The sequence below is a fragment of the Falco cherrug genome, chromosome 1 (assembly GCF_023634085.1).
Source record: "Falco cherrug isolate bFalChe1 chromosome 1, bFalChe1.pri, whole genome shotgun sequence".
In the NCBI taxonomy this organism is placed as follows: Eukaryota; Metazoa; Chordata; class Aves; order Falconiformes; family Falconidae; genus Falco; species Falco cherrug.
In genome coordinates, this window is record NC_073697.1 from 76,354,253 (window position 1) to 76,367,724 (window position 13,472).

A 13,472-nucleotide genomic window follows, 5' to 3' on the forward strand; every position below is an offset into this window, starting at 1 on the left:
GGTTCACAAATACTGCTTGAAAATACATTACTGCAAAGAAGCATGGTGACTGGGAAAGGGAGGTAATTAATGCAGTCCTATTAAACTTTTACAAGAGTTTATTAATTTTCTCTACTGTAAGATCTGAAGGCCATTTTGAGAAAAGGAGCTATGAGCATCTACACATTCTTTTTCAGTGAGTTTATATATGCAGGGAGCTGTTTAAAAGGCAGGTCAGGTGTTAAGAGTGAGCATTTCTTCACAGCTCTGCTGTCAGAACAGTTAGCAGCCTTAAGCATCACAAATACTTTATTTTGGAGAAGAAAAAGAATTTCACAAAGATCTTTGAGACAAATTCTTCTTTCCAACACAGCTTAAGGAGAAGTATCAGGCTGTTTAATGTTGACTGAGCCAGCCTTAAAATCATCACATAGTTATGCATCTTCTGAAAGGTTTGACATCTATAGACAAGAGAGCAAGCAACAAGCATGCACCATGAGCCAAAAGCCAACTCAGTCTTTCCATATAATTATTACACACTGAAAAACAAGCCAACCCCTTTTCAATCAGGAAAGGGGACATTCATCCTGAAGACCCTAAACACTTCTGTGAGCCTTCGAGATCAAATGATACAGAATGCTTTATATTCACCTTTATCAAACTCAGGCTTTGTTAACTCAAAACACATGCCTGCATGTTTTCATGCAAAGGAAACACTGGATATTAAGGCAAGGGAAAAAATATCCTTACTGAGGAAAACGACCTGGGCTGCTTTATTGGGAATGAGAACAGAGTTTTTGGTGTTGGTAGGGATAGATTTATTTCAGATCTCCATTCATTAACCCCCAGCTACAGAAAAGCTCCTTAATAACTGCATATCATCATCATCTATGGTTGTCATATAACATATCTTGACAACGAGAACGATGAACTTCCAGCATCAACAGCCACCAAACTACTGAAATGCCTCCCAGAAGCCAGGACACTCAGCTTTACTTCTCCATTTAGCTTCATGAAGTCATCACTTTTGCCAAGCACAGACAACTACTGAGCACAAAAATGTTGGGGCATTTGGAAAAACTTGCATCTATCGCCCCCAGCTTCTTCCCTCCCCTCTCTCTTTACCTCACCACACACACAGCTACCCATCTGTTTTATCCTGAGCCTTTCAGCTTCAGTATGGCTGCAGGAGAGGCGACAGTCACTAATGCCACACATCACGCCAACACCAGCATTTCACACTCCTTCCAGGCCAGGCATGCAGACAGCCTTCATTTCTGTTGTACCTTCAGAAAGCCTCCAAATTGTACACAATACAGGAATAACAAACGTGACCAAGATAAATGGAAGTTCAGGTTGCTAAACTGCCCTACAAATCCCCAATTAAAGTCAAAAAGCTGGTCATTCCTATTACAGCTCTGCCTTTTGAGACAAGGGACATTAAAATGGTCCCTCATGTTCTCAGTAAAATAGGCTGTACTGATTCAAAAAAAAAAAAAAAAAAACAGCCAGTACCTTTCTTCCCAGGGCTCACTCTTGTTTTCACTCCTCAAAGTAAAATCAAGAGAGAAATCTGATGATTGTAATAATACATGTGATTTTAGAGACAGCACTTTAGAGTTACATTTGAGAACACATAATCTGAGCACGAAATGACTGTAGGAAGTTTCTTTACTGACAAGACAACATACGACTTCTGGTTCAGGCTCTCCTGGAGAGCCTTATTCACCTCAGTGTAGGCTCTCCTAATCCTGTGGTCACAGAGACTATTGGTGTAGAAGTCAGTTCTCATGATCTGGACCACACCAATTTTAAAACAGCCCACTGAATACATGGCACATTCAAAGCCCTCAGCCAAGCAATTCAACACAACCCATGCATATTGAAGGTATCTGAGGGAAAGCCCTTCCTTTGATTCTATTTCTCATTCGACCATATACATACTGTTTCTAAAGGAAGTCATTTTTAAATCCAGCCTTCTGATTTTTGAGGCCTAAAACCATCCTGAAGCCCGAGTTGCTCCAGTTCGGCAGAGATGGACACCCCTAACGAGCCCACGCTGCTGCAGTCACTGGTGAAGGCATCACAACCCCAAGTAGCCTGGTCAGCTCCTGTGAGCCATCAAGGGAGGGGAAGGGATGAGTACAAACTAACACACCCAGCTCTGCAAAGGATGGCCAGCTTAATAACCTGACTCTGCTTACAAATAACATTCACAATAGGCACTTAAACATAGATTATGTCCTAATCCTTCCTTTATTATTTTTCTGGTTTAAAGTCAGCTGCTGCAGGCCAGCACCGAAGGCCTGACCCTGCAAGGGCACCTCTGCCCCACAGATCCCTCAGCATGCTCATTCCCTGGCACAGCCTCCCAGGCTTTGGCAGCACTGATGCCTACAAGCAGTGCTGCCATGCCTCTACTACATCTTTCAGGGCACGCGAGTCTGCTTTGGAAATGTAGACAGAATGTGATTAATGTGAAGCAAGACTCTTCCAGACGACAGCACCTGGGAAATGCTGCAATAGCTGCACGCTGAGCCTCAGCTCCATGCCCACTGCATAAAACCATCCCAGATCCTCTCTGAAAAGCCCATTTAGTGGAACCTCCTGGAGTTACTGGTGATCAAGCTTTTTGCTTTTTTTTTTTTTTTTTTTTTAATTCCTTCACTCCTCATGCAAAGAGGAGGAAGGTAGGGAGAACTAACCATTCCCCTGCCACTGTCACACCACCTGTGAGCAGCTCTCAACCTTACCTATTCCATGAAGCACCCACACCTCCTCATCTGCAACCTGCTCACTTCCATGGCTGGTTCTGACAAACAGAAGCCTGGCCACCTCTCCTCCTCCTGAGGAACCAGGGCCTCCTGGCTGACCTGTCACCCAACAGGAAAAGGCTACAAGAGGGAGATTGATACAGACTGTCCTTCCAAGCAGGTGTCACATCTGAATTCTCAGCTGTTACAGGGTTTATGATTAACAGGCATGCTGCAGTGAGCATCGAGGTCTCTGGTCACTGCAATCCTGCACTGAAGTTCAGGACAAGAAGATCTACGTTTGAAAAGAAAGGCCAATGCGTTCAGAGAAATCCAGGAGATTGAGATTTTAGTGGGTTTGTGTTTGGGGCATTTCTGTTTGTTTTGGTGGGGTTTTCCTGCTTTTTGAAGGAGACTGAACATAATTATGATATTTCTAGCCCTGCAGCTATGAGCAGATAGATTCCACAATGCACACAGAAGCAATGCTACCCTACACATTTGCATCCAGACAGGAAGTCTGGTTAAAAAAACAACATGGTTTTGTCAACTGTATGTTACCAGAAGAAAGGTCTGAGACAAATTTGGCACCAGACATTTTCCCGTAACTCACCTGAGACACTAATTACCAAAAGCCCAGGTTCTCACTAGTAGAAGTCAAATGAAGTCCAAATGACTTGCAGAGAACAGTTCTCTAGACCAGAAAACAAGTTCCACATCTCAGGCTCAATCATGTTTTTAAAGCTTTACAAATGGTTAACAATCAGTTAGCCGTTTCACACTCCTCTACAAATCAGCCCAAATCCCAGAAGAGCCTTTACCTTAGGCACTTGGGCCCGTCTTTTGTTCCCCAGCATATGCACACACATTCAGATAAGACACTTAACTAAAAATCATCACAGGAACTCAAGACATGTCAGACCCGCAGAAAAATCAAACCAAGTGCAATTACAGGGCTGAAGTGGAAATTTAGTTACAGAGAATAAATTTCTTGTTTCCTAAAACAATTGCAGTACAAAATTATCACTTCCCGTTAAGACATCATGTTAACAACTGATGATGCTCAGGAAATTAGTGCAGACTGATTTTGCAGAACAGCGAGCTTAGTACTTCACAACTAAAGTGGCAGAGCTGCTTCTCGTAAGGCATTGTCAGAGACTGAGGCCCCCAAGTGCATAACAACACAAATAAGAATGAGGACAAGTCAGACAGAAGCTTTATAAACCATGGTCATGGTGAGAGAACATGCTGGGACAGCATCTCCCCCTGCATATCCCTGCCAATTGACTGCAGAGGAACTACAGGCTGTTTCAGGGCAAAAGATAAAAAAAAAAAAAAAAAAAAGAGATGAGCAAGAACAGTCATTTCAATATTAACAAAGCCAGGTACCCATCCCCGAGAAGGATGGGCTCCTCAAGTAGCTTGCTAAGCAGCACAATTCAAAGGAGGAATGAAACTATAAATAGTGTGACAGTGTGGGAGATGGCTTTTGGTGGAACCCGTAGTAGTATTACCCCTAGCTCAGAAGTAGGGAGCTGGAAACAATCACAGGCTATTAACTTGTAGTCAAAAGGAACGTTCTTTTAGTTAGGATAAGCTTCTTAGACATCTTAAACATTAATTTTAGCACCACAATGTAAAATCTAAGGAAAGGGCACTTCCAGAAAATAAACCTCCATTGACTCATATTCTTTTCAGTGGTGCATACTTCCCCAGTAATTTCTGCTCCCTGTAGCAGAGGGGCACAAGAACCACTTTGCCAGCTGCTACCCTGTCTTGGCATTACATCCACATACTCAGCTGATGTGACAGGAAACACAGCTTTTTAATTAACACATTTTCTTCATTTCAAAAAGTGCCCTCTAACGGGCTCCTCTAACAGGAATTGCTGGAAAAACTCTGTGCCACTGTTTGACATTGTGAGTAGCATGAATGAGAAGCAAAATTGAATCCTCTTACTACAGGTATGTGTAAACAGGTAGAACAAAAGAAAAGAATAATTATTTGGAAGACATAGTAAGGGAAGAAAAGGATGCAAAGTCTTCAAAAGCACTCACTGCAAATATAGTAACTCTTCTCCCACTGGAAGTCATTAGCAAAACCTGCAAGCTTTGCAAGGAGAACAGGGTTAGATCCATGTTCAGCGCATTGCAAAGTCCTAGAATTTTATTCACAAGCAGACACCATTCTGGGAAATAACCATCACCGATTAAACAATGTGATCGTATATTCTGAAAACACTAACAGGAGCTTTCAGTATGCTGGCAGCATAAGCTGTACAGACACACACATGAAGAAGTGAGACAGGTAAGAGGGAGCTTCCTCTTGCGAGTACTGACCGGGGCAGAAGGTCCACTCCTCTGAAGCCATCCAGCCTTCAAAAGGTCCAAGACCTGTATATTTTCATGTCTTGATGTTACTCGCCAACACAACGAAGCCACTCTTCAGGCCATGCCAAGCATTTCTGAAGTCCAGAGGGGGCTCTCCAGGGGCTGCCCAGAGGGGGCAATCAGTATTGCGTCCCAGCCTCCTGCAGCAGGAGATGCAGCTCACCTCCAGAGCCAGGCAGAGGTTAGCCACTCCAGCTGCCCACACAGGCTAGGCAGAATTAAGCCATAAGATAGTAAAACCAAGAGGCCACAGCCCACCCTGCCCTGTCCAGCAGAGGCTGGAGAGATGCAGCTGCAAGACTCCCAGTTCCAGGCATTTCTTCCATTTTCTACCTCAGAGACCTCCTGACAGCCTCCTCCCTACCACCTTCAACAGCTCAGGGCCCATGCCCCACACATACCTCTTCACCTCTTATCAGACACTGCTTCATTCATAGGTTCACAACTAATGGAAAATGAGAAAGATGATCTTTGACATGCCTTTCTACACAGAAGGTGTAAGGTTGTCTTTATCCCATGCAGGGGAGGTGGGGTGAAAGAGGAGGGCTCGATTCTTGTCATTCCTACTTGCAAAGGAGAACTACAAAATTCAGCTCCCATTGCCGCAAGCCAAAGCAGACCCACACAAAGCAGCACTTAGGACAGGACTCTCCCCAGTTTACTGCTGTTATTGTAAAGACTTCTGTGACTGTTCACCATGAGCTAAAAAAAAAAAAAGAAGCTGTTCCTTGCTTTACAGCACACCCCTTCCACCTGTCCCAGTCAGCAGAAACCCCACTGCAGGCACGGCCAGTAAGGCCATGTTTACGGTAGAGATATGGTTTCTCAAGGGTGGTCACAGGGTCCTTAGAGAGCAGCACTGCAGAACCTTTTTCAGAATATGCAAAACTTGCAAGGTAACTGGGAGTTGGTGTCACATCTTAGTGACAGTCCCTTAATTAAAGGGGTAGGAGAAGGGCACTTGAGATCAAACCCAAATAACTTATTTCTATTTCCAAATCTCAGACCGCCCCTCTTCCATAGCCCTAGCTGAAGGCAGGGTTGCCTAGCTGCTAGAGGTCTACACTTCAGGATTCATGAGATCCATTTCCAGTTCTGATCATCTACTCACTGTGAAGCCCACATTTTCATTATCATCTTATGCTTGTTTTATTTCATAGCTAAATAGCAGGCTAGCCCAAAGATGCTTCTCCTAATACGTATCTTTTTACAGAACTCAGAGCTGAATTTCTGGGGCCTCTGCACTAGAGTCATGCAGCTAGTTAGGCTATTTGCAGGATGAAGTATCCTCATCAGGTTGGATGGAATATTCACTAGGCTTGGCTTCCCTTTACAAGCATCTCATTAATTCCAGAGCCTAAATTTACAAGTCCTCAGAAGATGAATAGTGGTTGCACACAGAGAGGACTTAAGCACTCCTGAATGCCAACCTCCTTTAGTAATTGCCTAGAAAACATTTATAGGAAAAGCACGGGAGGCCAGATTCAAGGTCAACTCCTCTAATCCAGCACCACGGACATACAGCATCCAACAGGTACCACCTCATTTTGAAAGAAAGAACCAAAAGGCACACTGACAGGACAAAGGAGCAGTGGAATCAGTCAGGTCAGGTTTGCACATGCTACATGGGGAACTGGTTATTTTGTACCCATCCCATAGCTCTATCATGCAGTAACAGTGTACGCTACAAAAGCCCCAATCCCTGCAGAGGGTAGCCTGCAGTTTGAGGAAAGATGTCTTATTGCTCCAATTATCTACAGAGGGATTTTTATTGTATTATGGAAACAGAATACCTGTACCTTTACCACATGCCAAAACCAAGAAGTTCCAATTCACCTTCCAAGGTGAATTGGAAGGCCAACGTTCAAGAGAACATCCGTAAGAAAGGCTTTAGGGTTTCTCAACAATACACAATTAAACCACCCCACCCTGAGAAGGGGAGGCATTAGCTGCCTGTGGCTCTGCACACACAGGTTCTGCCCATTGAAACACAATGAAGAAAATGCAATTTGAGTCTGAAGAACACAAGGCTACAATGACCTTCTAGATTAAGAAAGCGTGAAGGCACTAGTTGACAAGAGATCTCCAAGAGGGGAAAACAACTTATAAACCCCCTTGGCCAAAACCCAGGTTTTTTCTCCACAACTAATCACAACACAGATCTCTTCCCTTTGATGTAAACGACAAAATTCCCCAACAATAACTGAACAAGAGTTGGCATAATGATGCAGTGCAATTGGAAAGGCAAAGCAGAAAACATGTGACTCATAGCCCTCTCTTTCCTTTTATAAGATGACAACATAATGCCAAATAACAAAGTCTGCCCTGAGAGACCATCTGCGCTTGCCTCTGTTTTGATGCATTTCCCAGACAAACTGAGCAGACCTGCCTCCTGATCCATGCTGCTCAGCTTTGGCTTTCCAGAGCCAACAAATATATTATTCAGCATCATCACTCTGTTATTACACATGATTTTCAGCTCTGTTACCTATTTCAGCTCCAGAACAATCAGCACAAAGCAGCTTCCATAATCTTGTGTCCCACCAGGCTCAAGTTGGTTTGAAGAACATATAGAAAGCAGGCTTACCTGGCTTACTTCCTTCACAGTCATGCCCCAGTTGGCCTTTGGTGTTCAAGCCACAGGTATACACTTCGCCATCTTCCAACAGGAACACGGAGTGGTTTCCTCCACATGCCACCTCCTTGACATTTCTGTCATGAATGAATCCATACACCTGTGGTTCAGGAATGATGACCTGGAGGTTGCTACCTATCCCAGGCTGTCCAAAAGACGAGTAACCCCAGCATAGCATTTTCTCCCTTTTCAGCAAGTCATGTATCCTTCCTGGGCAAGAGAAACAGGGGGAGGAGCGTGAATTATGTGAGTTCTTAACAAGTGAACCTACAGAGATAAGACGGTCAGATTAGGAGGTGGAAACAACCAAAAAAATGCATTTCCTGCATGACTGTCAGGCTTGCAGACTGCCAGTAAAACGGGATTTCATTATACAAAGAATCAAAACAGCTCAGGTGCTGAGTCAGCACCTTGGTGCCATGATCATCTCCATCTGTAAGGCACTAGAAGCATTCTGAAACCCAGCAGCCCCAAGCTTTTATTTCAGCAAAATCACTCTACTTCAAAATCCAAAAATCAATCAACCCCCCAAACCAACTGTACTGCTTTTTAGACTAACAGGTCTAAATGCGAACTTTTAGAGTTAGTGTCACATTTGAGGCCATTATTAAAATTTTTAAAGACTTTTTTTTTTTATCTCAAAGGTGATCATACTGTCCTGAACAGACTGACACAGGCATTTGTGGTGTATTGCCCAATGCAGAACTGTTGTTTCTGTTAAATCCGTATCAAGAAATATTTTGCTCAACTGAACATGTTCTCGCAATCCCAAATACGTGCGTGTACACACACATCCCTAAACCACAGCAAGAACGTCCCCAGAAGCAGCAGTTCACATGCAGCAGCACACTGACAGCTTGGCCCCAACAGTAACGGGCAGATAACACTGATGCAACCTGTCAGCAGTGAGGTGTCATCTTTTGTACTGCGCTCAGTGAAAGCCAGGGATTTCAGAGAGCGGTGTAACATGGTTAGAGAAAAAAAAAAAAACAGCAATAAAAGGCCCAAGGAATTGCTCAGCCTGAACTTGATAAACGACAACAGCATGCTAGTGCAGAAGAGCGAGGGGTAGGGAAACCACTCTTATTCCAAAAGAAGCACATGAAAAATGTTAGTAACACTCCCTTGTCACTCCTAACCTCAATAGGTTTGGGTTACTTGTTAAACACACTATATTATTAGGATAATGAGAACTCCTTTGCTGGAACCAGAAACCGATTAAAGCTTTTTTTGTAAAGGGAAGAAGATAAAAGAATGAAAGACCTGAGACATCAAGTCTCCTCAAACAAACCTGTGCCAAGTTTCAAACTAAGGCAATTTACCACAGCAGCATTTACTATCTTAGCACAGGATTAAAAAGCAAAAGGTAACCCTTTAAGTGCCAAAGATTCCTCAAAGAAACAAGACGACTCCTCACACTCTGAGCAGGTAGGAAATGCATGCATTTGGCTTGTTTCCAAAGCCTGGTGCTAATTCAAGCTCTAGGTATTAGTAGTAAAGCCTTTCCTAATCTAAGCCCTAAGCAATGGGTGTTCATCTCTTACCCCACTATCCTTGCCTGTCAGCTGTGATCACACAGACAGGTGTGGTGTCTTCCACTGAGGCAAGACGGAGCTGGATGGGGGAGGGAGAAGATTGGATTTTCCAGCTGTACTTCATCAGTGGTGCTATTTCCTACCACGAACTGTTTACCAGGATCTCTTATTAGGGGCTTTAAAGCACACTATGAATCCCATTGATCTCCAACAGCCCTTATTCCTTTATAGCATAATTCAGTTCCCACCTACACATGTGCTTATCACTTGCCAGCTCCAGAGCACCCACAGGAAAAAGCAGGAGGTTACAAGGCTCCGTCTAGTTAAATTTGTCATTGTGTATACTCTGTACTTAGTTGCCCCTCAGCACAAAAGCCTGACAGAAGATGCCCTCTATGCTGGCTACACTATTTCCTACACTAAGAATAGGAATGCTGTGGGACACAGTAAAATTGGAAGTGCATGCATGTGCCTTAAATGACACAACTGCTATATTTATAGAGAACTTCATGTTCCGTCTCAAAAAAAAACCCACCGAACAGCAGAAGCAACACCCTGAAGGTGGCAACACTAAGGGAGGGAATTATTTCAAAACTGACATCAGAAACAGCAGAAATGTAGGACTGCCATTTCTCTCAGCCTGGGGAACTACCTCAATACAAAGATGAAAGCAACACAATAGCAGCAAACCTGACGATCCAAAGATCATATTCCCTGCTAGTATAAGTGGATGTTGCCTCTGAGCTGAAGACTCCACCACCATATGACTTGAACCACAATGACATTGTGCAACATGAGCTAAATATTAATTTGGGATCTCTTTCTAAAAGGGTTTCTGAACAGTCAAATCCCCATAGAGTACAGTCATATTTCCTAGCCCTAATTTCATTTAAAATGCTAAAAATACTTTAATTACTTTCCTTGTGTTCACATTCCACACAAGAAGTTGCTGTAACAGGGAGGGGATGCAACACAATTGGTAAGAGGTGGTTTTTCCCTCTGGGTAAGATGCTATTTAAAACAGGAAAAGTTCAAACTCCCAGTAATTCACATGCACACTAGGCTGCTATTTCGGAGGAGTCCAACCCTCAATTCATGCTAGCAGCCAGATTTTCTGAAGCACCCTTAAGTTTATCAATCCCTACAGCAGATGACGAGGCACACCAGACCCTTTAGAAAATCTGGTCTTAACCAGATTTTTGGTTAGCTTTTTAAACCATCTCCATTTAATGCCACCCCCCCTACCAGCCAAACATTTTGCTGATAAATCCCTGTGCAGCTCTTTTCCAAAGGGCACAGAGCAGCAGCACTTCCCACTCAAGAGCAAAAGCCAAGATAGCCACTTTCCATTTGAGCATACAGGCACAGCTAAATATTTCCTGGTGGCCTGCTGAACCACATTTTTAATTCACTTATTTTGAAGACATAGCACATTTTTAAAGCCACAAACGTTTAATGTTTGGTTTTTTCCTCCCCCCAGAAAAGCTGCTCCAAGCCTTAATACATCATGTATTCAAGTAGGAGCTGTATCCTGAAACACAGGGCTTCAAATGACAATTTCACACTCCATTTCTAACCTGGTTAAGGCAGTTACTCTTCTTTGACATTAGCAGAAAAAATAAAAATGCATGTTACACACTGCAAGCTACCCCTACAAACCGCATACCCTCCTCACACCAAAACAATTACATAAAAAGTCTCTAGTGTGGGCAGGCACTAACACAGACATATGTGCACATACACACACATATATAACATATAGGTAAGGGTTATATTCACTTATCTGAAATTTTACAAGTGACTATTCCTAGTGCTCAACTTGAAACACCTTAAAAATGTTTTTATCTTCAGGAAGAAGCTCTCAAGGAAGTTGTCTTTCTTTGAATGCATTAGTTACGGCATTAAAGTTTCCAGTCACTTTTAAAAATTGGGTTGCAAAAAGGGCAAGAGCTGCAGTACCCATCCACATCACATGTTCCTGTTCTTCACAGACCACAACACAGCCAGTTTGGTACTCATGTTTTAGAGATAAGAACAGATGTAATGCAACAAAGCTGATCACTTGCAGATGCTCCCCATACAGAAAAAAAAAAAAAACCAAACATGGGAGGGAAGGGAGACGTAAAGATATAACCCAGCATCCTCGAACCCTGACATTCCAGGAATAATTCACCATCAAAACAGTGAAGGATGTACACAGCACAACTAGAGATAGGAAAGCCCCACACTGTGGAGAATATTTTGAGGAAATCTCTTGTGGGTGGAAGATCCACCCTCTGCCATAATAAGGCTCAGATGACATAATAAGTACATATCCCTTGGAGACAGAACAGCCCTGGTGGTTTGGAAAAATAATAATGCTGCATGCAAAATCATGACAGGATGTGTTTTATTTTGTGAGGTTTTTTCGTTTTCAATAGCTATCACGACCGTACAGACTCTTCACACCATGGTACAAACATATTCTAAAGCCATAGCTGTGATCACAACTACACCCCTTCTGAGAAAGTTAAATAAAAACCGTGCTTGCATCAAGCAACACTCAAGACTGAACGCTCTCTGAACAAAGAGACCTGCCAACTGGCAAGGTACAAACAAACAAGTTTTTTTCCCTCCCTGCTGTTTGTGAGATTTCAGCAAGAAAATGTGCTCCTTTTATCAGCATTGCCCAATACCGAAGGGGTTTACTGCTTCTTTTCTGCCACTAAGCCTCCAAGCCCGCTTTCTTCTTCCTTTTGCCTTCACCCTACTCCAACTCACTGTCCAGTGTAGACCAGGCTGTAAAGCAAGAAAACTCAAGGTGTAACGGCACAGGAGCCAAGGCAGAAACAAAGCCCTTCCATTGCATAACCACATGCCCTCACAGCCAGAGGCGGCCCCGCAGAAAAAAAAAAAAAAAAACCCAAACAGATAAATAAAGTCACAGGAGACCCGCATCGCCCCCACCTGCCACCCCGTAAGAGCACCTCCCTGCTCCCACCCCAGCCACAGGCTTCTCGGTTTCCGCGCTCCCCGCCGCCGCCCCCCGCCTAGGCCGGCGCTTCCCGTCTGCCACCAACCCCCCGCTCCCGGGGACGGACAGCGGCGGCCACAGTCACCCCCCGCAGGCAGCCGCGCCGGGCAGGCCCCACCGCAGCCCCCGGCGCCCCGCACCGGCCCGGGGAGGCCCCGCCCGGGGACGCGCGTCCAGCGCCAGAGAAGGCGGCGAGCTGGGGGTGGGCCGCGGGGCTCCGCCATGCCGCCGCACCGCTCCGCGCCCCCCCGCGCTGTCGCCCCTAGCGCCGCACCCCACACACACCCCTTCGGTACCGGGACGACGGCAGCAGCCCCACCGGGGAGCCGGGCTCTCCCTACCCCGGCCGTCGCCGCGCTGAGCGAGGCCAGGCCCGGCCCAGCCCTAGCGCGGCGGGTCCGAGCTCGGGCCCACGCCAGCGGGGCTCCGACGGCCAGCAGGACACCTGAGGCAAGCAGCTGCCGCCGACCCCGCGCCCCGACCCGCCGCGGCCCCGCACCCCTCCGCTCACCTGCCACCGGCCCCGCCGCTGCCGCCGCGGCAACGAGGAAGTCCAGCCCCCTGATGCCGCTGCCGCCGGCGGGAGTGACGGCGCCAGGCAGCCAATGGGAAGCGCGGGGCCGGACCCCGAGCACAAATCGGAGCCGGGCGCTACGCCCCGCCCCGCCTCGGTCCGCGCAGAGCGGGGCGGGGCGCTCTGTCAGTCGGTGGGTGCCCGCCGGCGGGCGGTGTCGGTGCCTGCTGCGGCCCCCCCGCAGCCGCTCGGCGCTTTACCGGGCACGCTTCTCCCGGGCAGTCCCCGGCACCGCGACGGGCAGCCCCAGGCTGGGGCGGCTGGCTCGGGGCGGGCCAGGCCCGGCAGCCTGGCGGAAGCAGCGGCGAGACGGGAGCCAGCCGGGCCCCCCCCGGCCTGCTGGCGGCTGGCAGTGACTGCGGCCCGCTTCTTGGGGCAGCGGGGCGCCAATTCCTGGGGGACGCTGTGTCGCTATTTCTGCCTGGACCCCCAGGAAGGTCTCCTCAAAGGTCCCCTTTGCCTGGCGCCGGGAGCTCCTGGTGGCCGCCCGCCGTCCCGCTGTGCCGCCGGGGCTGAGGCTGCCAGGGCCGAGCCTGCGGGTAACCCGCTCAGGCCGCAAACTGCGGCCGAGGGCTGTGACCGCAAAGCCCAGG

The 13,472-nt window shown here is 46.5% G+C and overlaps 1 protein-coding gene across 5 annotated transcripts in view; it reads right to left on the minus strand.

Moving 5' to 3' along the window:
* Positions 1-12,889, minus strand: part of LOC102055422 (probable E3 ubiquitin-protein ligase HERC3) — a 55,543-nt gene extending 42,654 nt beyond the window's left edge. For 3 of the 5 annotated variants that reach the window (XR_003559053.2, XM_055702293.1, XM_027801652.2), the window contains exons 1-2: positions 9,302-9,323; positions 7,710-7,967 (exon numbers count right to left, since the gene is read on the minus strand). Coding sequence is in view for 4 of the 5 variants with exons in the window: in XM_055702293.1 (XP_055558268.1) it covers positions 7,710-7,935 (226 nt within the window). In the remaining variant the exon portion in view is untranslated. Of the gene's footprint in view, positions 1-7,709; positions 7,968-9,301; positions 9,678-12,816 lie in introns of those variants that run through there. The other 2 variants (XM_055702278.1, XM_005436688.4) reach the window with 2 other exon arrangements.
* Positions 12,890-13,472: the final 583 nt, after the last annotated feature.